Here is a 25,712-nt window from a genome sequence, read left to right on the forward strand (position 1 = left end):
CCAATGATACAAACTTTGAAACACTGCACACCATTATGTTTTGTTCATTCCAATTGCTTCATGCCAAGATTCTGGCTTCATTTCACACCCGCTTTTGGCTCAATTCCACTGAACCCATGTGTCGGATTTCTACAAGTTCCAAAAATGAGAAGAGAGAGATCTTGGTCACCCTTTAGAAAAGTGCAGGGCAAACAAAGCATTAGTCAGTCCTTTTCCAAACACCAACATTCTGGCACTTGTGCTTCTTCTTGGCTTAACAGCAAAGATTGTGCCATGGTTGTGGGAGAGACATATTGCCTACAGCCCTTTTCCCTATCTGTCTGAATCCTTAAAAAGAATTTGGGTCCATCAGCCTTCACCATTGATTGAGCCCAATGGCATGAATTTCCATTTCTTAACCATTACTTCTACTTGTTATATTTAGTCCATTTGATCTCCATCCACCCACCTCACCCCAACCCCAACCTCCCCCCACCACCACTTCATATTCCTGCAAGGTAAAGGTACCTGGTGACCATAGACATCTCCATGGTCTCCACCAACACTGCCCTGTGCTCAGTCAGTAAGTTATACTGAAGCATAAAACCCAAGGATAATTTCCTCTCTCATTTGGCAATCGCCTTGGTGGTTAACACCAGCAACCTGCTATCTTGCTAATTTGGAGGAAGAATGTCTAGAAACAAGGGTCAGTTAAACCTAGAAGCAAAATCCCAGATTTTAAGCCTATGGTGCAGCACTATAAGATGTTGCATCATCAAGTCAACAAGAATCCTTACATTTGAATGAACAAACAGCCCCTACATACCAGCAAAGGGAATGCAGTTCCTGCCTCATACTGCAATTTAACAGATTTAGCTAGAAGGCAACTACAATATCTATTTTATCTGACAAAACATGATATGGTTTGTGTACTGCAATTCATCCAGAAGTTTTCTAGTTGCGAAGAAGCCACTTTTTTTTTTGGTGTAGTCTGTTCCTCATAGCTCACTAAATACCCTGAATGATTAGAAAGAGTCTCCATGCTGTAACTTTACAAAGCAGGCAAAACTTCTCAATGTCACGTTTATTAAAAAAATGCTTTTAAACCACAAAACATTTTCCCCTCTCATTATTACTACTCAAGTGCGATCAGTATATAATGACACGTTAGAACTGGCCATAGCGGGACCGGTGAAGATACAGCACTGTCAAATTCTGCACATGATGCAATGGTAAATACAGTATGGTGTAACTTAAGAGGTAGAAGATGGGTCATGTACTAGGAGGGAAAATCCAGGCTGTGATTGATTTCCTCCATGTCCTCGAACGCGGCAAAACTCTGCAGCTCTCAACTGGTTCTCTCTCTCCAATCATCACTTATAATACTGGCTGCACTTGAAATAAGCCTCACAGAAGCCTGTTCAGTGTTACACTGAGAAAGTGAAGGATGGCCTTGTTGGTTGGTGCAATAGTTTAAAGTGGCCCTTACATCCAACCCCCAGGTCAGGCATTGGAAGTAATCCTATATTCAGCTGTTTGAGATTCCTTCAGGAAGATTTGTCACCGTTAAGGCTTCCCCAGTAGTGCAGGTAGCCCCAGCTTGGTAAGAAAGTGGCCACGGCCGGAAACAGTTGCCGCTCCAGTTCACAAGTGAATGCTCCTTTCCAACAATGGAGTTAGTTATTTTCTTTGCCAGTGTTGCTAAGTGGTTACCATCAGCGTGAACCGCTTACAAAGGACTCCCCTCTATGTAAAGGTGTGGCTGTTTTAATAAGTCACTCGGAACTAGTCCCTGCCCCCGAGCAGGTCATGGAAAGGAACTTGACTTGCAAGAAGCAGTCCAGGTCAGGCACTGTGTAAAACGTGAACAGATCCCCAACAAGGTGCCATTTAATCATGTCCTGTGTACTTGACCTAATCTGTCTGGATTCATATCATGTCATAAGGCAGCCTTACAAGTTTAACTGAAGTTTTGCATATGCAACAGATGTAACGTGGTGTAGAAAAGACTTCTCCACCCCGACCCGACACCGTTTCTCTTTGACTCCATATGGGAACCAACAGACTTCACAGATATTAGACTGGTGAAGAGCAAATCGTCACTGTGAATTCCCTTAAGATTTAATTTTTTAAATGATTTAAAAATAAACATGCCTCCAGTCTCCCAAATTTATATATGCAACTCTGAATAGCTTCTTTCATCTGAAAGTGTTGACGGGAAGGTGGTCTGGGGTTTAAACTCTGTTCTGGCTAAGAATTGTCCAACAGCCTCTCCTGCCAAAGAAACTATGGGACTAAGCACTAATAAGAGACGTTACAACACAAGTGGTTTTCTGGTAAAAGCAGTGACTTTCAATGGCACTCGATCTAAAGCACACTCCTAAAGATTAGACATGATGCTGCAGGATCTAACAGGTAGAGGTGGGCTGGATATACAGGATATCTTTCTCATGTTCTGTTTTTTCCTCGAAGCATTCTGCAATATTCATGCGTAAAATCTTTTTTTTTTTTTAAATCTACCATGATTAAAAAAGATTTATTTCTCACAAGCCTTTCACCAGTGGCATCTCCCATTTCTCTAATGTTAATGTTTTGAAACAGTGGGCAAGAGCTCCTTCGGTCACCTTGTGTAGTAAGATCGTAAATTTCTTGGTGAAGTTTTTGCTAGCAATTCCAAACAAGCATATTTATAATGTCTCCACACAGCAACCAGAGGAACTCATACCCTGTCATTTCAATTCTTTTTCCTTCTAAACGTCTTTATGTGAAAAGCTAGATAAATGATCCATTGTCAGACTCTTGCCTGGCCTGCTTTGTCACCAGCTGCAAGGAGGTATATAAGACTCCATTACTGCCTGGCTTGATTCCTCCCTACCAGCCTAGCGACGTGTAAGCTCGGCTATGATATTTTTGGTTCAGACAATATGATTTCACATCTGCCTCCCCATTACATGACTGAAGGAAGTGGCTAAAAGGGCAGCATTCAACTGGAATAATTAGCAAAAATGGCTATTAATGAGCAACACTTGAGGGGGACCCAGAGCCACTTGGAATTGCTGCCATAGTGTTTGCTTTTCCTTAACTAGGGCTGGGCATTGAAAGGGTGAAACAAAGTATGGAAAGTATTACCAGGTTTCTGATCCATTTAAATCCCTGGGTGGGTTATGTTCCTCACAGCACACACGTCTACCGTACTGGCAAAGGGCACTCTCTGGGGTGGTACATATACTGTACGATCCACAGCCCGTCACTAAGGGGCAGCAAAAGGTTTCAACATTCAACAACACTTCCTGCTTGTAAATGACCATTCTGGCTGACCATCCAATTGATGTTTTTGCTGTGGTGGGATTGTGACTCAACTTTGCTAAGGCCTCAAGTTCCAAACCCATCGATATTCATCACAACAATCAAATGCTTCTTCATTTCAGTTCATCCTGTTGCACTATAATCTAGTATCTCTTCCTAAAAAAAAAAATTATAGAAAAAAGGGAAAACAAGCTGGCCCGGTAATTACAACAGAAACATTTACATAATTGGATATGTTCTGGCCTATCGAAAGGGCCAGTCAATTAATACAGTATATCATTAGGCACGTAACGACCAGTAAGGACATCAGATGACAGTGAACTAAAGAATTATGCTGCCTATCTGAATAAAACAGCAGTCGAAATGGAATACAATCAATGTCTGGAGTAGGCCCCCTCTATCAAAAAATATTGTAACACAAGGTTACAGTTAAAAACTAGACCTGGATGTCTACCAGTTGCTCTTACCATTGTAAGTCAGGGTTAGGACTGTGGCATGGTCTAGATGGAAAGGTCTAGACAACTATAACTTGAGAATCACACAGAATTATAGATAAGAAGGTGAATACACCCAAACCCTTGACTTACAATGGTGGTGGGTGGGTATTTTGATTTTTTTTTCCCCCATTTAATTGCGCCTTGTTCATTACAGAAATGATTAAAAAGCAGATGAAGAGATGTACATCAACTGTCGCCAACTTCATCTGTGAAGTCTAATAGTCCTTTTGTGTAATCACTGAACAGAGCTCCTTCGGTAGAAAGATGTCAGGATCTGTGGGGGAAAAAAAGTGAAAGAAAATGCGGTCAAATGACTAAGCCATGTTATGATATAATTCACCTCAGGAGATTGGCATTCAAACAGAGCTGAAAACAGGCCAAGAGAAAGAAATTCTTGTGACAGAAATTCCTGTGAGGCTCTCTTCTAAAGCTTACCATGACTGTCCATTCTTGTTTTCTTCATCTTCCTCCTGCAAGGGCTGCTTTCTGAACTGGATATCTTCATCTGAAAGAGAAGCAGACAGATGTAAGCTGGTGTAATTTTTGATGAATATATTGGCAGCCACATCTTGCAGGAACCACACCGCACTCAACGTCCCCTCCTGTGCTCCCACTCTTACTTTAAATGGTAAAGTTTTGCCTAAATTCATATTTTTATCTAAACTTACAGCTATAACAACCTGTTCCTCCTTCAACCTCTGCTTCTAATTCCAACTCCAGCCAAATAGCTTTGATGGCAGTATGGTTCCCATGTGGTTCCAACCCCACTCACACTTTGGTTTCCTGCCTGCTCAAAGCCTAGGCTGTAATGCATCCTCTTACAGCAAAGAACAAGCTGCAGGCCAAAACATCAGAACAAATCTACATCCCACTGCTGGGTGAGAGGTTGAAAACAGCTTCCATATTCCCCACCCCCCCACAGAAGTGCAAGCAGGACCAATCTGGAGAACAGAATGCTTTGTTGGAATGACCATACCCTCTCCACATTTCATTTTTGTTATTAATTCATGGGATATGGATGTCACCGGCTAGGCCAACATTTATTGCCTACCCCCAATTGCCTTCAAGGAGGTGGTGGTGAGCTGTCTTCTTGAATCGCAGCAGTCCGTGTGGTGTAGGTACACCCACAGTGCTGTTAGGGAGCGAGTTCCAGGATTTTGACCCAGCGACAGTGAAGGAACAGCGATATATTTCCAAGTCAGGGTGGTGAGTGGCTTGGAGGAGAACTTCCTGGTGGTGGTGTTCCCATGTGTCTGCTGCCCTTGTCCTTCTAGATTGTAGCGGTCGTGGGTTTGGAACCCAAGGATATTGGGGAGTTCCTGCAGTGCATCTCGTAGATGGCACACACTGCTGCCACTGTGCTTCGGTGGTGGAGGGAGTGAATGTTTGTGAATGGGGTGCCAATCAAGCGGGCTGCTTTGTCCTGGATGGTGTCAAGTTTCTTTGTTGTTGGAGCTGCACTCTATAGATATAAAAAAGTTGCAACTATTACATTCAGATATTCTTACCACAAGAATTCCCTTCTACATCATCGAGGAGGTTTGCTGTTGAGGCTGCTGTTCCAAGGCTGCAATGCCAGGTAGTTAAAGAAAAAACATGTTGAAACATTGCAATTCACTAAGATAATGGCAGTGTAATGGTGATTTAAGTTACTCCTGTACAAAGTGTCCATGTCTATCTGGCCCTCAGTGCTGTAAAATACTACTCTATAAAGTACGCTGCACAGTGTTATTTATTACTACTGTAAATGGCCAAGTTATCTACCATCTTGCAAGCTCTGGCCTTTCTCAATTGCTCTGCATTGCAGATCTCTGGCTTCAGCTCTTGAACCCTTCGTTGTATCATCTGATATTGCCTTGGACATACCCAGGTTCTTTGCAGGGTCTGGCACTGTATACTTCGAAACAAAACAGTCTCAGGATAAGAAGCCGATCACTTAGGGCTGAGATGGGGAGAAGTCACTTCATTCAAAGGATTGTGAATCTTTGGCATTTGCTACCCCAATGGATGCTCCATCGGTGAATATACTTAAGACTGGGATAGACAGATTTTTGGTCTCTCAGGGAATCAAGGGACATGGGAAGGGGCAGGAAAGTGGAGTTGAAGCCCAAGATCAGCCATAATTGTACTGAATGGCGGAGCAGGCTCAATGTGCCATATGGTCTATTCCTGCTCCTATTTCTCGTGTTCCCACCAAAGTTCTGTGCCTGGATATATATTGCTTCCTCTCAAGCTGGTTTGGCTGTGTTGTAATTGAAGGCTCATCCTCAGGCTTCTTTACTAGTAACAGGATTATCTCATGGATAATGATTTCAGTGGGAGATGGGCTGAGCCAGGGGTGGGAAGCAGATGATGCAATGGAGGCAGGAGACGGAATTTGTGCTGGGAAGAATATGGGGTTGGAAACTAAACTGATGCGTTTCAGCCAAAGCCGGTGTAGATCTAGTGAAGAATGGCTAAATTGGTGGTGTGTCAGATCTGCTCAAGTGTGTGCGCCGCCTCGACTTGAGGGAGCAAAGATGGAAGCCATACAGAGAGAGAGAGAGAGAGAGCAAGAGCGAGCGCGCAATGGCGGAGATGAGGTGAGGTGAGGGGGTGCTTGAACAAACTGACAGATGCAGAAATACTCCATCATGGCAGATGGAATGCCAAAGGCCAGGCAGTTAGGAGTTCAAGGCCCAGTGGGTTAGAAATTCATCTGGTCCCCAGAGCAAGAGGATCAACAGAAATCAATTGAATGGAACCTACCAGTTTGAGAGTGAGACCAATGCCTGCGCAGATCAGGCGCAGGCACCCTGACTGCTGCATTGGTAAAAACACATGTCCATTTTACACCTGAAAAAAAAATACATATCACACGCCAGAGTCTACCCACATGCCTGTTATGGCTCCACTCAATTCTTCTTTATCTAACAACCGTATTGAATCCTCTGACCTAGGATGAACTCGTACACCTCGAAAGCTCGGTGCCCTGTTTGGTGCCAAAACTCCTATTTCCTCATCAGAGATTTTCAACCATCTTACAAACACAATCTGTTCAATACTGGAATACTGTGCTCATATTTGGCAAGGCTCTATTAACACCTCCCTTGAAGCAAGTTAAAAATTGGTTGTCTGGTTTGCAGCAGTTAAACTCCAACCTGTTGCAACCTTGTTCTTTTTCTCTATTTAAATCTATATTTTTGCATTCATTGCTGCTCTAATTTTTCTCCTAAGTTGCCAATACACCGTTCCCCTCCTCTTCCACACATCCTCCCTGAAATCAAGGCTGATAAGACTCTACTTCAGTCATCCCCAGCACGTGAAAATCTGCGCCACTCCTGGCTCTTCGCATTCTCCACTTTTGACAATCCTCACGCTGACGTCTATCACCCGATTTACCCGGTCTTTCTCCTGCTCATCCAAAAACTGGATTGATACCAGAAGGGAAATGATTTACAGGGACCTGGGGGAAAAAAAGCAGGGAGAGTGTAATTAATTGGCAAACCTGCCCAAAGAGCTGGCACAGGCAACATGGGCTGAACGGCCTCCTTCTGTTGCTATATTGTTGAATGTGTAGTATGTTGGGGCTGGATTTTACCGTCGGCGAACGGGGGTGGGGCCTGCTCACCGATGTGTAAAATGACGCAGGATGACATTGGGCGGAACTCCCGACATTACCCCATATCATTTAAATATTCAGGAAGGTGGGGTCACAGCAAAATCAGCTGTCCGCCCGCCAACCTGTCAATAGCCAATTGAGGCCACTGACAGATCAATTAAAGTAATTAGTGGACCTGCCCGGTCAACCTTCAGGTAGGTGGGAAGTGAAATAAACATGAAACCTCATCCACGGGCGGGATGAGGTTTCATGTACGGTTTTAAAAATTTTAATAAAGTTTTTTTTTGGAAATTATGAACATGTCCCAACTCATGTGACATCGTCACATGAGGGGACATGTAAGGGAAATTTTTTTTTTCTATTTTTAATATTTTTGCACGTGGAGCTGATCTCCCTGAGGCTGCACTTAGCCTCAGGGGGATGAGTGCGTTCTTTAGCATGCATGTGCGAAAGAGCGTACTCTCGATTTTAGGCATTCCCCCTCCCGCACCCACCCACCCCCCCCGCCCCTGGCCTGCACAGACATCACGCTGGGCGGGCCTTAATTGGTCCGCCCACATAAAATGGCACCGCGCCTCCGATCAGGAGCGCCGGCCCATCAACTTCCCCCCCCCACCCCCCATACGGGGGGAGAATTCAGCCCAAAGGGTTAATAGTTATGGTGATGAGTTAGTGATGGGTAACATGATGTAACCATCAGCAGTCAGGTGTTTGAGACTCTGTAGAGAAGATGGGACAGTCTGTACTCAAGAGAAATGTACCTACTCTGTGGCCTATCTTGATAGTAAAGTAGTTTTGAAGTAACCTACCTGAGCCAGAACAGAATTATTCATGGTAAAAGGGAAACCTTCCCACAAAGGCCACAAAACCAACACACTAAATAGAATGATCCCAGCTGATGTACTGCAAAGTGGGGTTCGGGCCCACTGCTTGGTTTTCCAATAAGAGAAAGGTACAGAACAAGAACAATCATCTGTATAACAGTGAAAGACACGAGTAACGTCCCCAAAGGGGGGGCAGAGGTGAGTATGGTGGCCATTACCAAGGAGAAGGTGCTAGGAAAACTGAAAGGTCTGAAGGTGGATAAATCACCTGAACCAGATGGATTACACCCCAGAGTTCTAAAGGAGATAGCTGAAGAGATAGTGGAGGTGTTAGTGGTGATCTTTCAGGAATCACTCGAGTAAGGGAGGGTCCCAGAGGACTAGAAAATCGCTAATGTAATCCCCCCACCGCCGCTTAAGAAGGGAGTGAGGCAAAGACGGGAAATTACAGGCCGATTAGCCTGATCTCAGTCGTTGGTAAGATTTTAGAGTCCATTATTAAGGATGAGATTTCAGAATACTTGGAAGTGCATGGTAAAATCGGGCAAAGTCAGCATGGTTTCATCAAGGGGAGGTCATGCCTGATAAATCTGTTAGAATTCTTTGAGGAGGTAACAAGTAGGTTAGACAAAGGAGAGCCAATGGATGTTATCTACTTGGACTTCCAGAAGGCCTTTGACAAGATGCCGCACAGGAGGCTGCTCAGTAAGATAAGAGCCCATGGTGTTAAGAGGCAAGGTACTAGCATAGATAGAAGATTGGCTGTCTGGCAGGAAGCAGAGAGTGGGGATAAAGGGGTCCTTCTCAGGATGGCGGCCGGTGACTAGTGGAGTTCTGCAGGGGTCAGTGTTGGGACCACAACTTTTCACTTTATACATTAATGGTCTAGATGAAGGAACTGAGGGCATCCTGGCTAAGTTTGCAGATGATACAAAGATAGGTGGAGGGACAGGTAGTATTGAGGAGGCGGGGAGGCTGCAGAAGGATTTGGACAGCTTAGGAGAATGGGCAAAGGAGTGGCAGATGGAATACAACGTGGGCAAGTGTGAGGTCATGCACTTTGGTAGGAAGAAGAGGCATAGGCTATTTTCTAAATGGGGAGAGGATTCAGAAATCCGGAGTGCAAAGGGACTTGGGAGTCCTAATCCAGGATTCTCTTAAGGTTAACTTGCAGGTTGAGTCGGTAGTTAGGAAGGCAAATGCAATGTTGGCATTTATTTCGAGAGGACTAGAATATAAAAGCAGGAATGTGCTGCTGAGGCTTTATAAGGCTCTGGTCAGACCACATTTAGAATATTGTGAGCAATTTTGGGCCCCGTATCTCAGGAAGGATGTTCTGGCCCTGGAGAGGGTCCAGAGGAAGTTCACAAGAACGATCCCAGGAATGAAAGGCTTAACATGAGGAACGTTTGAGGACACTGAGTCTATACTCGATGGAGTTTAGAAGGATTGGGGGGGGGGTTGGGGGGGGGGGAGATCTGATTGAAAAACTTACAGAATACTGAAAGGCCTGGATAGAGTGGACGTGGGGAAGATGTTTCCATTAGTAGGAGAGACTAGGACCCGAGGGCACAGCCTCAGAGTAAAGGGAAGACCTTTTAGAACAGAGATGAGGAGAAACTTCTTCAACCAGAGAGTGGTGAATCTATGGAATTCATTGCCACAGAAGACTGTGGAGGTCAGGTCATTGAGTGTATTTAAGACCGAGATAGATAGGTTCTTGATTGGTAAGGGGATCAAAGGTTACGGGGAGAAGGCGGGAGAATGGGGTTGAGAAACTTATCAGCCACGATTGAATGGCGGAGCAGACTCGATGGGCTGAATGGCCTAATTTCTGCTATGTCTTATGGTATACTGATTTTCCAAAGCATTAATAGTGACACAGGTACTACTGTTGACCAAGACTCAAGAGTTGATCCATTTCTTGCAGAGTCAGCATATGTTTCCCAGTGATCACTTTCCTACACTGACTGCTGCTGAGCCAATCCTTTCTGATCTTTCCCCATCTGCTCCCTCTCAGAGGCGGTGCGGGTCCCAGCCCTTGACCCTGACTATCCTGTGACAAAGAACCACCAAGGATACGTGTGATGCTTTAAGGAATGCTTTCGCTTCAACTTCCTCATCTTAGTCTTCTCAGAAAACGCTCGGGCCAGCTCGAAAAGTTTCTTCCGCGTCGCTGAAAAAATAAAAAAGGAATGGGTCAGCCCTCTCCAGAGTTAAACACAGGAATTAGGAGTAGGCCATTCGGCCCCTCTAGCCTGCCCCGCCATTCAACTAGATCATGACTGATCTTCCACCTCGATGAGTTTGAGCTTATAATGGGTGAACCACAATATAAATTACATAGCTAGCCCACCACCACCCCCATCCCTTACCGCACTACCACCCCTCCCCCGCCAACCCCCAAGAGGTTTGCATTTTCAGACTGCCGTAATATACAATTGCCATTTTCTGTTCTCGAGCCATAAGGGAAATACAGTTGGGCTGTGTTTAGGAATGAATGAATCCTACCCAAAGGAATACAAAAGAGGTTTCCCTCCTCTCCTGTTGATTCTACGCTGGGGTAAAGCTCTATGCATTTTGCCTGCACTCCCAAAGTGGCTGTGGTTCACGAGAGCCTCAACAGTGAATGTCGGCGAGCTATTCCAGTGCAGGAGCCATCACAACTCAATCTGGAATGTCTCCTCACCCTATGTTCCCCACACATAAGCCATTCCCATCAGGAGTCATCAGACAGCAATCAGGAGAGGGAAGACGGAATGATTTTCCCTTCCCTGAGCCAAAAGGTGCTGAGGCTTACTGCAGCTCCCTGACTTCTATCCTAAAAGGGCAGGCAGGGCATCAAACAGAACTGGCCACTTAGGATGATGAGACAGTCCAGTGTTGACCCACTATACAACGCTTTACTCGAATTGGCGAACTTACGGGATTAAACGTCTTTCTTTGACATTTATGCACCAGCATTAAATTACACAGTATTGTGTTTGGAAAAGACAAGGCCCAAATGTAGCAATTGCAATGATGGTGAAACTGTCAGCGTTCACCATCATAAAAACTGTGAAACTGACAGTGAATGGAGTCTGTACGTGTGCAGTTAACCATGGAAATCCAGAAGTTGTTGCAATTGCTGCTCCTCCACAGGGTGCCCTGTTGAAATCCTCAAAATGGAAATCTTTAGAAATCACTTGAACCGATGTGAACTTCCATTTTTGCACTATTAGTCTCACCGTTTAAAACCCTTAAAAAAGTTACATGCTGTTAAATGCAGTATAATGGGGCTTTTAGCAGGTACTAAGTCCACATTTATGGTTAAACAACTTCTCTGGCCTGGAAAACTTATTTAATATTTGTGAATGGCAAATATCTTCAATTTAATAAAAGAAACTCCACAGACATTTAAACAATATAATACGTTTTAAAAGTTTGTTTCTGATATTTTGGTTTATATCTTAGTCCCATATGTATGACCCAATCTTTATCTTGCCCTCTGTAAAATGAATAAAAAGTGAAGGATAATCAGGGCTTTTTACTTCCTGGTTTGCTACCTATGAGAATATTTCAATGTGATTGGCTGCTTAGCCTGGTTGATGTCACCACTGTTGCTGGGTACCAGATGTCTTCCTGAGCTGACGCAGGGTATCAAACTAACATTGGGAAAAGGGAAAAAAAAATCTATCTCAAAAAGAGGTCACTAGAACTTTGTTGGCAGCTGACTTCCAGGCTAATGAAAGTGAACAATTTTCCCTTAGGTGTAATCTGCAAAATCCACCATTCTTTAACTAAAGAGATCTGCTCACAGGCCTTTAGCAATGCCATCTGTAACCTGTTGATAGGATGTGTGCCTGGGAAGACCTGCAGCATATCCAACCTGTGACATATTCTTATTTGCCATTTCAATCTGAAGCCCTCCTCAATCTTTCTTGCAGAATCTCTCTTGCAGTGCAGGAAGAAAAATAGCCATGGAAGCTGTTGGATTGTTGTAGAAACCCAACTGATTCACTAATGTCCTTTGTGGAAAGGTACTTGGCACTCCAATCTGGTCTGGCTTACACAACTCCAGTCCAGATTCTGTGGTTAACTCTTGTTGCCCTTTGCAACACACATAACATCATTTTTCACATCTACAATATATTAAAATTTTCACATCTGCCCACATGTTTTGTCAGCTTTTACTCAGAAACTTGGTTATTTCCTATGACAACCTTTATAATGGAAATGCCTATGTAAACAAGTCATGCTGTAATTGCATCCTCCTGCCAGCGGCAGTGTTGTAGCACCTCAGTTTTGCATCCCTCAGCTCCTCAACCTGTATAACAGAATAATACCTATAGTCCTTGGAGCGTAGAAGGATGAGGGGAGATTTGATAGAAGTTTACAAAATTATGAGGGGTATAGACAGAATAAATGCAAGTAGGCTCTTTCAACTTAGATCAGGAGTGATAAACACGAGAGGACATGGCTTTAGGGTGAAAGGGGAACAGTTTAGGGGGAACATTAGGGGGAACTTCTTCACTCAGTGGTGAGAGTGTGGAACGAGCTGCCATCTGACATGGTAAATGTGGGCTCACTCTTAAGAATAAATTGGATAGATACATGGATGGGAGAGGTCTGGAGGGTTATGGACTAGGTGCAGGTCAATGGGACTAGCGAAATAATATTTCAGCACAGACTAGAAGGACCAAATGGCCTTTTTCTGTGCTGTAGTGTTCTATGGTTCTCTGGCCTACCGAACATCTCTGCTCATAAATTACCATCAATTTTCCAGTTTAACTATTAATTAGAGGAGGTGGTGGCAAAGTGGTATTGTCACTGGACTAGTATTCTAGAGACGCAGGGTAATGCTCTACAGTAGATGGTGAATTTGAATTCAATAAAAATTTGAAATTAAAAGTCTGATGATGAAACAATTGTTGTGAAGACCTACCCAGTAAGGAAATCAGCTGTCCTTACCTGGTCTGGCCTACATGAGGCGCCAGAACCACAGCAATGCGGCTGACTCTTAAATGCCCTCTGAACAAGGGCAATTAGGGATAGGCAATAAATACCACATCCCATGAATGAATAACGAAATTAATCATTATCTAACAGTACAATGGAAATATGGAAGGAATGGGGACTAAATTACAGCTGTGTGCGCTCTCTAACTATTCCCACTTAGAACTCTACTCCACCTCAAGGTACTTGGTATCGCCTCTAATTATCAATACCTTGGGGTATTGTTAGCTACAATAGGCCATTTAGCACCTCGAACCTATTCCCCAATTCAATGAGATCATGGCCGTTCTGCGACTTCCTCCGTATGCTCCAACATCTTGAAAACTTTGATCAAATCACCCGTTAACTTTCAAATTCCATGGAATACAACCCTAGTTTGTGTAATCTCTGATCGTGATTCAGGCTGACATATTTAAAGAGGAAGCTAAATAAGTAGATGAGGTGGAAAGGAATACAATACTTTGGGTCGCGTGAGATATAATATGGCGGAAGTGGTGTGGAACATAAGCACTGAGCATGAACAGTTGGGCCGAGTGGCCTGTTTCGGAGCTGTTAAATTTTAGGTAATGATTTTACAAGGACTCACATTTTCCCATGTGTTTCAGTTTGTCCCTGAACATGGCATCATCAAATACTACACTGCTTGCTTCAGCGACCCCAGAGGCGCCAGAATCAACTGCGACAAAACAGGAGAGGAAAGGTTAATATTTGCTTCCAAACATTTTCTCACCACATCCTTAAGGCCCGACATCAGCAGAATGCAGTCATCCACGGCACCAGCACACAATCCACTGCAGCACAGCCATTAGAGTGATTCATTTCATCACTGTCAATTGGCCAATTTTAAATTATTCTGTAATGACTGGTCTAGACAGTAATTTAAGATTTTTTTTTGATATTCGTTCATGGGATGTGAGCACTGCTGGCAAGGCCAGCATTTATTGCCCATCCCTAATTGCCCTCAAGAAGGTGGTGAGCCAGCTGCTTGAACCGCTGCAGTCCATGTGCTGACCCCACGGTTCTGTCCGGGAAGGAGCTCCAGGCTTTTGACCCAGAGACAGTGAAAGAACTGCGATAGAGCTCCAAGTCAAGAAGGTCTAACTTGGATGGGAACTTTCAAGTGGTGATATTCCCATGCATCTGCTGATCATGACCTTCTAGGTGGTACAGGTCACACATTTGGAAGGTGCTGTCAAAGGAGCCTTGGTGAGTTGCTACAGTGCATCTTATAGATAGTACACACTGCTGCCTCCCTGTGTCAGTGGTGGAGGGAGTGAATGTTTGTGGATGGGGTGCCGATCAAGCAGGGCTGCTTTGTCCTGGATGGTGTCCAGCTTCTTCAGTGTTGTTGGAGCTGCCTCATCCAGGCAAGCGGAGTGTATCCCATCACTTGACTTGTGTCTTGTAGGATGGTGGACAAGCTTTGGGGAGTCAAAAAGTGAATTTTGTTTCTTTAGATCAGTTTATAGGGTGAATGTGAAACAAATTGAAGATTTGGAAGTTGCCCTTAATTTCGCCTGCTCATAGCGTATCATTGTAATAATGGAAATGTAACACACAGCAAGCTCACATAAAACAGCAACGTGATAATGCTCAGATAATGTTTTTTAAAGTGATGTTGGTTGAGGGATAAATATGGTCAGCCAAATATTCTTATGCCATATAATGTTAAAGGAGAGACTCCTTAAAGCTGGTCAGCCACCTCTCTCAACGAGCTACCATTGATGAGGGGAATCCAACACTGGATCAGTTTCGTCACCTCAGCCTTCTACAAACCATGGCAGCAAGTGTTTGACAGCAAAGGCCCCTGCAAGTCAACAAAAAGTCCAGAGCAGTTGCTGTCACCGCACTCCTGTACTGCTGAGAAACCTGGGCTGTGCACCGGTGACATATAAGAGCACTGGAGAAATTCCTCTGGATTCAATGGGAGGGGCCATCTTGCAGCCATCTCCACAAGCATTCAGGCAGAAGTCCTGCAAAATTAGCTTTAAATGAATTGGACACTTTCTCCGGGTGGCCCCTCCAACAGTGCTGCACTCACTCAGTGCTGCAGCGCAGCGTCAGCCTCGATGTCAGTGCCCAGGTCACAGGAGGAGTAGGAAATGAACCCACGACCGTTTGATTCAGAGGTGCCACTGTTACCCACTGAGCCATGACTAACATTCTGAGGAACGACAACACAATTCAGAGCTTTGAGGGCAAAGTTGCCTCTGATGAATGAGCAGTGAGGGTGTCAGTCATTTTGCTCCTTCTTTTCTGAAGGAACATAGGATTAGGCAAGCCAGCCCCTCAAGCTTGTTTGGCCAAGGCAGTGATTCAAGTTGTGGTACACTTCTGTGGGTGCCACTTGCCCTCTGGCACCTCACCCCAAATGCCCACTTGCCTTGTGGTGACAGAGAAGCTGGTTTTCAGCCAGGTAGTGCACTGACATCGAACTCAATCCTGTTCCCAATTGATATCCAAGCGGGTATTTTCCATTGGGTGGCAGGAAGTGGGGCACTGAACTCAATTGTGCTACCCCTCGGCGCCATGGCATGATCAGACAATTCAGCACAAACCAGGGACCAATCCGCAGACTCTGCTGGTCTGCAGGGCTCAGTGGCACTCAGCTACTGGCAGCACTCACCATCCTTTAACACACTCGACAGACGGCTATATCCAAGGCAGTTATTAACCCATATCTCACAGCAGTGATTATCTTGTAAACAGTCAGCAGCACCAAACCAAGTGGCTCATCAACATGTGGTATAACATTGCCGAATTTATCAAAAGGAGAGAAAAGTGATAACTCATTAGGGACCGAATAGATCTCATTAGGCAGTCGGTGTAATTCAATAAAGTATAATAGTAGCAAACAATATATATCTAACGAATCACTGAGCAGGATTTGATGGCTGTATTTACCCGGAACCGCTGAGGGCAAACTAATGTCACCCGAAGGCAAAGATTCATTCGCGCTGTTAGACTTTGATTTTTTTAACTCATACTTTAGCCGATCTGGAAGAAGAAAAAAAAAAGAAACAAGTAAAGTTACAACGTACATCTGCAGCACTCAGGTTGGACTTTTAACCCTGGAGGTAAATCTGGAGCCGAATAACAAACATTTTAAAGTCTGTTGAGAGCCCTCAGTTAAATACAGTACCCACTTGGGGGCTGAGTACACGCGGCGTTTCAGCCATACGCAAAGGGATGTTAGTATAGTGGGAACATTACTGGACTATTAATGGAGAGGCCCAGAATAATACTATGGAAACATTGGTTCAAATCCTAACTGAGAATCTTAAATTCAATTAATTAATAAATAAATCTGAAATTAAATGCTAGTCTCATTAACACAATGAAACTACCCAATTGAGGTAAAAACTCATCTGGTTCACTAATACCCTTTAAGGAAGGAAATCTGCCATCCTTACCCAATACTGTCCGTGACTCCAGACCCACAGTAATGTGGATGACTCTTAACTACCCTCTGAAATGGCCTAGCAAGCTCTCAGTTCAAGGGCAGTTAGGGATGGGCAACAAATGCTGGTTTGGCAGTGACACTCACATCCCTAAAATGATTTTTTTTTTTTTTTAAAAAAGTCATCCTATAGGGCCTTAGGCTTCAGTTTGAGGCAAATGGACTGATGTCCATATGGAGAAAACAGAGGAGAAAAAGCAACCCCACTTCATCCATCCAAAACCCAACAGTTCCCTCAATGCAACATCCAACAGGGTTTTGGTTCTTACAACCATTCCACACACTACCTTGAAGAAAGGCTTGAATCAGTGTTCCTTTGTCTTGCTATTCTGGTTTGGTGCGGCATCACAAATGGGCTGTGTTCCTAGGCTGGGGTCATGGGGGTGGGGATTAGCCTGGGTTCCCAGCCCTGATCACCAAACAGCGATAGCAGGGGCCTGGATGAGGAGCGGTTTTGGGCCACCCCACGGTCAAGGACTTGCTTGACATTCATTACCCATGGAAAAGGCCAATCCACAGAGAGATAGTGTGTCAATGGATCCCAGCCTCCATGAGAGAAAAGGATAATCATAGTCAGAGGTTTTAGACCTTGCTTCTAAACAGAGGTCATTTTTCATTTATCCTTTCATGGGATGTGGGTGTCGCTGGCAAGGTCAACATGTGTTGCCCATCCCTAATTGCCCTTGAACTGAGTGGCTTGCTTGGCCATTTTAGAAGGCATTTAAGGGTCAACCATATTTTTGTGGGTCTGGAGTCACATGTAGGCCAGACCGGGTAAGGACAGCAGATTTCCTTCCCTAGGGGACATTAGCGAACCAGATGGGCTTTTACAACAATTGACGACAGTTGCCATGGTCACTATTACTGAGACCAGCTTTCAATTCCAGATATTTTATTAAGTGAATTTAAATTCCACCAGCTGCCATGGGGGGGATTTGAACCCATGCCCCCAGAACTTTAGTGGGGGCTTCTGGGTTACTAGTCCGATGACATTACCACTATACCATCTTCCCCAGCCTGAAGTGGGTGCTGAATGTAATCTAAGACTAAATACTGGCACAAGACAGATAGTCAACAAGTACCATAAGAGAAAGTTGAAAAAAAAACTTTGAAAATATCATACTGAGAAATCTTTCAGAGGCAATTATATTACAGTGAGGCACATGCTTCTAAAATGTATGGTACTTATAGTGTGGTAAAGGAATGGCAATGCCAATCCTGTGCCTGACTTGCATCAGTTATGCCCCTGGCACCCGTGCCATCTGCAATGTGCCTTTCAGAGCCCCGAGTGACTGATCATGTTGTTTCCAAGTTAGCACATTTTGTTCAGTGGAGTGGAAACGCAGAAAGATCAAGTTGTCCGCACAGCTGAGGTTCTTTGGTGACCTCAGGGTGTAAAACGCTGCTGCACAAAACATGGAGGGCTTTAGGATGGTGGGACTGAACAGGATTGTCGATCTGATTGCTGGACTCAGTGGCTCAAGGAAAGTTGGAAGCTGATTTCATTGAGATTATTTTAACCTGATCCGTCAGGTTTCAGCGGAGACTAAAATTGGGCTGGGAGTAAAACAGCAACTGGCCCTGAACCCACCCATTTTCCACTGGGCAGGTTAGGTTAACATTAGAACCTAGGCTTCTTTGCATCGTCAAAATAAGGAGAGTTATATTTTCCCATACCCTGTCACGCCAAGAGAATGGCTGCTCCAAGGTCCCACAAAGCAGCTGCATTCAGGCTCCAAGTCCCTCAGAACAAGCTGGAGCCTGTCAGCAACACTCGGAGCTCAGCTCAGGAACAGAAAAGCTCGGCTAGTTGTCAGACTGTGGGTTTAATCAACCAGGGCCCTGATGCATCACATCCCCACACTGGAATTAAAGAATACCAGTCCAAACACTGCTTGGATACTTGCACAGAAAGAAGCCATTCGGATTAACTCCCAGAGGGACCTCTGGCTGAAACTACACTCTCCCAGCTACAGAAGAGAAAGGAAGACAGATTTTTTAAAAATATTGGAAGGACAATGGAAGCATTCCTCTTTCAGCTTTTACAAAGTTTCCCGCTACCCCTTCTGGGTGTGTGTGTGTGTTGCCTCACCCTTTTCCAGCGCCTGCAGGAACTCGCGATTCCGCTGAAGCTCCTTCATAAACTCTTCATTCTGCAGGAATAGTGCAATCCGCTCATCCTCCAAGTACTGCTTCAGCTTTCGCTCTTGCTCAAGGGACCCTTCTGACTCCCGGCCGCTGGTGCGGTGTCCTTTCTGAGAGTTCTGCAGGGCGGGAACACATTTTCCCCCGATTAACGGCAACGGCATTACTTCCGTTATCAACACGCACACCGCGCCCTGGGATCAAACCCCACTGGTTCTGGAGGGCACTGGGAGTGCTCGGGAAGGCAGGGCAGCTGCCCGGCCTAGCGGCTGCAGGCTGAAGCGGGGTCTGCTTTCGAGTGGCCGCCAGTTGGGGTTTGTGTGTCGCTGCTGTCCAAAGGGAGGCGTTCGTGGCAACCGCTGGAGCAGTGGCACGAAAACAGGGAAACATCTGCCCTATCAAATGTGCGGCACCTACGCTCACTGCACTTCTACTCGTATGCAAACAAAAACGTTTCTTTTCCCCACACACCTCCCAGTGGCACCCAAAATTCACCTTATGTCTGGGCAGGTAACTTTCTTTTAGATAGAGGCCTGAGGAAATGGTGCTTATTTGCTGTTGCTCAGGGGACACCCAGGTTGATTTGGCCTTAGATTTACCCTCCCCAAGGGAAGTACCAGGTGAATCAATAGTTCCAATGCCTCATATTATTCTCATTTATGTTCCACGATACGATGAGAAATCTAATGTTTGAGAAATTAGGTGTATAACACTTCAGGATTGGAGCCAGGCTCGCATTCTGTACAGAAAATAGTTGTCCAGGGAATAGATTAGTGTTCAGCTCCTGCCTCCTGATTGATTACTTAGCTGGGCTCTGAAACCGTATTCTGTGCCCCAGGCCATTGGGCTTGGCTCTGATGTTGCATTTAATGTTTTTGGGCCCTCTCCTTTCAACAAAGAACTTAAAACTCAACTCGAATACTGAAAAGTCTTTGTGATCACAGAATTAAAAAGGGTACCTTTCCTGCGCAAGGGAATTCCAAGTCCAGTTGTCCCACATCTCCTTGGCTAAGGACTGCTGGTCAGGCTGCATGCAGCTCAAGTGTAAAGGCCTAAAGCAGGCATTATTGAGCACATCTGTAGTGAGACATGAGCAAAGGGCCCAATGCTTATTTTAGAAAACCTCCAGGGGCGCCTGAAGAAGTTAATCCACCCAATACCTGGGCCAGACCCGTTTCTGGTGTCCTTTAAAATGGTCCTTTATCCCCAACTGCCCCCCTCCAACTTCAGTTTCTAGGTGCAAAGAGGTCCAATTTCCCATCCCAGTTATTCAAACCAGATTCATGAGATCAAAACTGGAGAAACAATCATTACAGTACCACTGTTCTGCCACTAGAGGGGCCTGATTTTATGTTTATGTGCAATTGAGGCAGTCAGTGGGCCTAATGCCTTGGGCCTGCTGCCCGCCTGTTTCCCTTTAAGGAAAGAGTCATTTTAAGGCCCAGGCTTCATTCACACACAGCTGTGTGCCCCAAACTGGCATTAAAAGGGCAGGGAAATCAGCCTGATGTTGCAGTGAGGCTACAGAAAGAAGGAATCTAGGCTAAACAATGGGGACTGGGGGGGGGAGACAGTGGGGGCACATAATTCGATTTACCCCAGTCCCTTTCAGCACAACTGGTCAGGGTGTTCAACGCGGGTACGAGTGGGTGGATTGCCAGCTGTGAAGATGTCACTCATTTGGACCGCAAAACTGCAATTGGGGTCCAGCTTACATCCACAGGGCCACAATTCACATTCTGCAAGCGGCCTTCTGTCTGAAACAGGCAGGGGTGCTGGTTGCCCTTCTCGGGGTCCTACACCAAGATGGTGGCAGTTGGAGCACCAAGGTAACCAGGGCAGTAAGTGACCCCAACACCATTTTCAAGTCACTGCCATCCTGTTTGTAAAGGTGCTCAAGAATTGGCCAGAAGGTTTTTAAAACATGCCTCATGAGCACGACTGGATACATAGCAATCTAGTGGATATTTATCATTTCGAGGTGGTGTTCATTTGGTCACCTTATGTGTTCTTTCCATAGCACCCAGTTGAAAAAAGTCATCTTTCCACTGAGCACTTGGGTATATATTTTGGCCCAATACGGTTCCGACTCATTCAAAAAAAAAAAAACCAAACAATTTCACCACAAAAAAAAGAGAAAAATCTCTGACCTTTTATTCAGGCCAATCCCATATTTCTCCATTGCTAAAACTCCAAGCTCACTTTCCTTTTTTTGTCATCCAAACAATATTTTCCTGCCAAGAGCTCTTAAATCTATGAAGGGTACGCTTTGATTCCGTGCTCTTGACACAGATTTTCAGGCAACAGAAACATGTGTTGAGCGTTCAGGGACAGATGCAACCTGCCCGTCAGGATGTTTTGTCCATTCGTTTGTGCCAGGAGTCCAAAATCATAATAATAAAAAAAAATTGGCCAATACCCAAGGCCAGAATTCTGTTCACATGTTGAACAGGTTTATCTAGCATCTCTCAACAGGATTTAAGAAAATGCTTCCTAATGGATAGCCAGTGTTTCACCTTCAATCTTGCTCTTTACAGTTCCTTCTGGCCTGTCTCACCTATTATGCCACTGTCACAGCTTCATTGAGCTTTCAATTATCCCAATGCTTTCCTGGCTGGTCTTCTATTCTCCATAAACCTCAGCTCAAGCAAACGTCTGCTGCCCATGTGCTTGTCCTGCGTTAAATCCCACTCAACAGCAACAAGCATTTTTCTAGTGCCCTTAACACAAGATGCTTCACAGGAGCATCATCAAACAAAATTTGACACCAGGCCACATGAGATAATAGGAAAGATGACCAAACACTTGGCCAGGGAGGTAGGCTTTAGGGAATGCGCTGTTTTTAGTAGAGAGAATTAGAGAGGTTTGGGAGGGGGGTGGGGGCAGAGATAGGGAGGGGGCTCCAGAGCTAAGGGAGGGAGTGGGGGGGGGGGGGGGGTGGTGGTGGCAGAGATAGGGAGGGGACTCCAGAGCTCAGGGAGGGGAGGCAGAGAAAGGGGGGGGGGGTGCTGAGGCTAAACAGGTATTTGAAAACAAAGGTGAGGACTTTCAATGCAGATTAGCAAGCACGAGGATGATGAGCGAATGGAACTGATGTGAGTTAGGATACCAACAGCAGAATTCTAGAACAGTTGCAGTTTATGGACTTACTCAGCACTCCTGTCCTTGTTAACTTACACAGGTTCCCAGTCTCTCAACACCAAAATGTAAAATTTTCAACTTTGTGCTTAAATCCCTCCATGGCCTCAACACTTCTAATAGCAGCTGACTTTTCCCAGGGCTACAACCCCTCCTGAATTCTCTGTTCCTCTAACATTGGCATTTTGTGCCTCTCCACCCTGCCTTCGTCTCACCTATGGCAACCATGCTTTTAGCTGCTTTGGTTCTATTCTCTGGAATTCCCTCCCAGAATCCCTCTGCCTCAACTTCCTCCTCCTCCTCCTCCTCATTTAAGATCTTCCTTCAAACTCACTTTGTTTTTCTAAGTATTTGATCATCCCTAAAGACCCTACTGGTCTCCATTTTTCCTTATGTCACGGTGAAACAATTTGGGATGCTCTTCTACCTCAAAGGCGCCATGTAAATGCAAGGTTTTATTGCTTCTTCTGCTGCACCTTCTGAAGTTCAAATATGGGTTTCTACTTTCCCTCACTCCCTCCTCCCTGAACCTGCTGCTTCCAACCCTAACTCAATCTTTTCCAGGCTCTCAATATTTGGAACTCTTTACCTCCCTTTCAGTTCTGCCTACTCTAAAAAAAATCTTTAAAATCCAAGCTTGCGCCAACCATGACATCTTGCTCACCTCAACTTTTCTCCCGGTCTTTTCAACCGGGCACTGTGGACCTTGGCTTCACCACCACCAAGAACAAAACGCAGCTCACCTGCACCACATCAAGTTGCTGTGGCAAAATTCGCAGAAAGTCGTCAGGCAGGTTGCCAAGTAGCGGGGGATTCCAATTCCGATACCGAGTCTTCGACTGCTTCCCGCCGGAATCCTGTACGTCAATCCTGTGGCCACAATGGTTTAAATCAGGAATGGAGCAACGATTTAGTCAGGCTGCATTGCATATGACATCCCCATGGCATTGCTTAGACAGAATGGTAAAGAATGTACAGCACAGAAGAGGCCGTTTGGCCCAACTAATCCATTCTTGTGTTTAGGCTCCATACAAAGTCTCCCCCCACCTCCCCCTTACCTCTCAGTGCATTAGTGAAGCTATAACGCTCTCTAGTGGCTGCAGCCTGTAGCTACAGCAGGACCAGGATCGGTTTACATAGCAAGTTTTCACCGGGCGGAATTTTATGTCCCGCAGGCAGGGCACATGCCTGATCAGGGTCGGGTGTAAAAATAGTGCGTTATGACGTTGGGCAAGTGCCCCGACATCATCACGCACCCACGCGATACTTCAATCGGCGGGCGGGCACAAGAGTTGGCAGCGCGCCCGCTGACATTTAAAAAGAGGCCTGTTAAGGCCCTTAATTAATCTAAACCTATTTTTCACTGCCCATCCAACCTTACTGTTGGTGGGCGGGTGAATCAACCAGACGGCATCAATTTTTGGGTAGAATTTTTATTCCTGCTGACGTTGTTGTGAGCGAGCCCCATGTGGGGACATTTTTATTTCCCCCCCCCTCACGGTTTCAAAAATCTTTATTTTTGGTTTTGAAATCGTTCAGCTCGCTGAGGAGCTTTCACCCACCCCCGCACGCGCAGGCTTTTGTGCTCCCACTCCACCTGCCCCCACCCCAGCAGCGCTGAGACTCTGGGCGCCGTGTTTCACCCTGGCTGCCCGTTAACTGGCCAGCCAGTGTGAAATTGCGCTCGGCGGACTGTTACTGTTTCCCAGCCGTACTCAGGCCCACCCACCCACCTCAAAATTCTGCCCATCATGGCTGACTCCACGAGTATTTCTCACGTTACATGTCGACGTAATAAGCCTGATGAAAATTCCTATCAACAGGAAGTGAAGTCTGGAACAGGTTGCAGCAAGCATTTGAGTATCTTTGCAGATACTTCCACAACAGGATGGATCATGACCGGTTGGACTATAAGGCCCGTTTCAGTGCTGGAAATTCTTTTGCAAATGTCAGGGTCACAAATTCTCCTTGACATCACAGTGCGCTTACTTATTGATGGAGTTGACAGCTGCCTGAGCAAGGACATAACCATAATTTATTTGATAAATGGGACTGAACGTCTGATCCATAAAAAGATTGATGGTTCTAGGAATGGCTGTATTTTTAAAAAAATATACTCACTTGTAGGATGTGGGCTTCGCTGGCTGGGCCAGCATTTATTGCCCATCCCCAACTGCCCTTGAGAAGATGGCGGTGAGCTGCCTTCTTGCAACTCCACAGTCCATGGGGTGTAGGTACACCCACAGTGCTGTTAGGGACGGAGTTCTAGGATTTTGACCCAGCGACAATGAAGGAACGGCGATATATTTCCAAGCCAGGATGGGGTGTGGCTTGGAGGGGAACTTTATGGGCACAAAGGCACCTTATTAAAGATTTTTAAAATCTTCAAAAGGGGTTAAATGGAAACCTAGAATTATATTGATTTTTCTAGGTGCTCTTGGCAAAGCGACATGGATTCAAACTTAAGTGAGAAAATGGGAACATGTAGTTAGGATCTATCTTTGACATAAGATGTTAATCAAGGTTCTATTTGCCTTTACAAACCGAATATAAAAAGCCAGGATGGGGTGTGGCTTGGAGGGGAACTTTATGGGCACAAAGGCACCTTATTAAAGATTTTTAAAATCTTCAAAAGGGGTTAAATGGAAACCTAGAATTATATTGATTTTTCTAGGTGCTCTTGGCAAAGCGACATGGATTCAAACTTAAGTGAGAAAATGGGAACATGTAGTTAGGATCTATCTTTGACATAAGATGTTAATCAAGGTTCTATTTGCCTTTACAAACCGAATATAAAAAGGTCCCATGACAATATATCTGAAAAGGAGCAGGAAAATGCATCTCATTGCCTGTTCGCCCTCCCTCCCTCAATCGGCACCAGCAAAGCAGGTTCACTGCTCATTTATCTCATTGCTGCTTGTGGGGGGCTGGCTGTGCAGAAATTAGCTTTACTGCCTCGATGGGCAAGGGCAGCAGGCCCATGGGAACACCATCACCTGCAAGCTCCCCTCCAAGTCACACACTATCCTGACGTGGAACTACATCTTCATTCCTCCACTTGCGCTAGATCAATATCCTGGAACTCTCCTCAGCCACGCAGGCATTAGGAAAAAAAAAGGTGGTTGTCAAATATGGCGTGGGTGGCCCTCTCATCCTCTTGTTAATATGCATTGTGTGCGGTCCCCACTTCTCTTCACGTCCTTAATCAAACCAGTTGCTGCTGTGGATGTTTCTGTCACAGGAACCATTGGAGGTTATCAGGTAAAACAAATGCTGTATGTTTTCTAACACAAACTGTGCACCAAAGTAAACAAAAAAAAAAATCTAAGTTTATTCAATAAGGTATGAAGTAGACTGTGAAAGTAGACTTCTCCACACTTGTAACAAGTTGCAGGTCGGATCCATTTTAATTCATCTCAGCATTGTGAAGAAAAGCAATTCATTAATTTAAGCCAAGTAGCAACAGAGCACAATAAAGTGCAAATTAATCAGGCCGATTAATGTTGAGGGGAAGGGAAATGAGGTCCAATTCAAAATTCCTTTGTCACTGACCTGATTTTAACTTTCAGTTTTCCCTCAAGTCAAAGGAGGTTAAAAGAAAAAGTGTATTATATATGTCAGTAAAAGAAACATATTTTAAACATTTTGGCAGGAAGAACATGGAGAGTCAATATAAAATAAAGGGTACAACTCTAAAGCGGGTACAGGAACAGAGGGACCTGGCTGTTTATGTGCATAAGTCATTAAAGGTGGTAGGACAGGTTGGG

General features: G+C 45.0%; 1 protein-coding gene across 1 annotated transcript in view; it reads right to left on the minus strand.

The window, feature by feature from the left end:
* Positions 1 to 1,048: 1,048 nt before the first annotated feature.
* The window catches only part of LOC121283592 (CUE domain-containing protein 1-like), a 46,281-nt gene continuing 21,617 nt past the window's right edge, over positions 1,049 to 25,712 (minus strand). The window contains exons 3-10 of the mRNA XM_041198349.1: positions 22,689 to 22,815; positions 18,755 to 18,926; positions 16,107 to 16,199; positions 13,789 to 13,878; positions 10,290 to 10,383; positions 5,291 to 5,349; positions 4,218 to 4,287; positions 1,049 to 4,056 (exon numbers count right to left, since the gene is read on the minus strand). Coding sequence (XP_041054283.1) covers position 4,056; positions 4,218 to 4,287; positions 5,291 to 5,349; positions 10,290 to 10,383; positions 13,789 to 13,878; positions 16,107 to 16,199; positions 18,755 to 18,926; positions 22,689 to 22,815 — 706 coding nt within the window. The 3' untranslated portion in view covers positions 1,049 to 4,055. The remainder of the gene's footprint in view (positions 4,057 to 4,217; positions 4,288 to 5,290; positions 5,350 to 10,289; positions 10,384 to 13,788; positions 13,879 to 16,106; positions 16,200 to 18,754; positions 18,927 to 22,688; positions 22,816 to 25,712) is intronic.

The sequence above is a fragment of the Carcharodon carcharias genome, chromosome 10 (genome assembly GCF_017639515.1).
Source record: "Carcharodon carcharias isolate sCarCar2 chromosome 10, sCarCar2.pri, whole genome shotgun sequence".
In the NCBI taxonomy this organism is placed as follows: Eukaryota; Metazoa; Chordata; class Chondrichthyes; order Lamniformes; family Lamnidae; genus Carcharodon; species Carcharodon carcharias.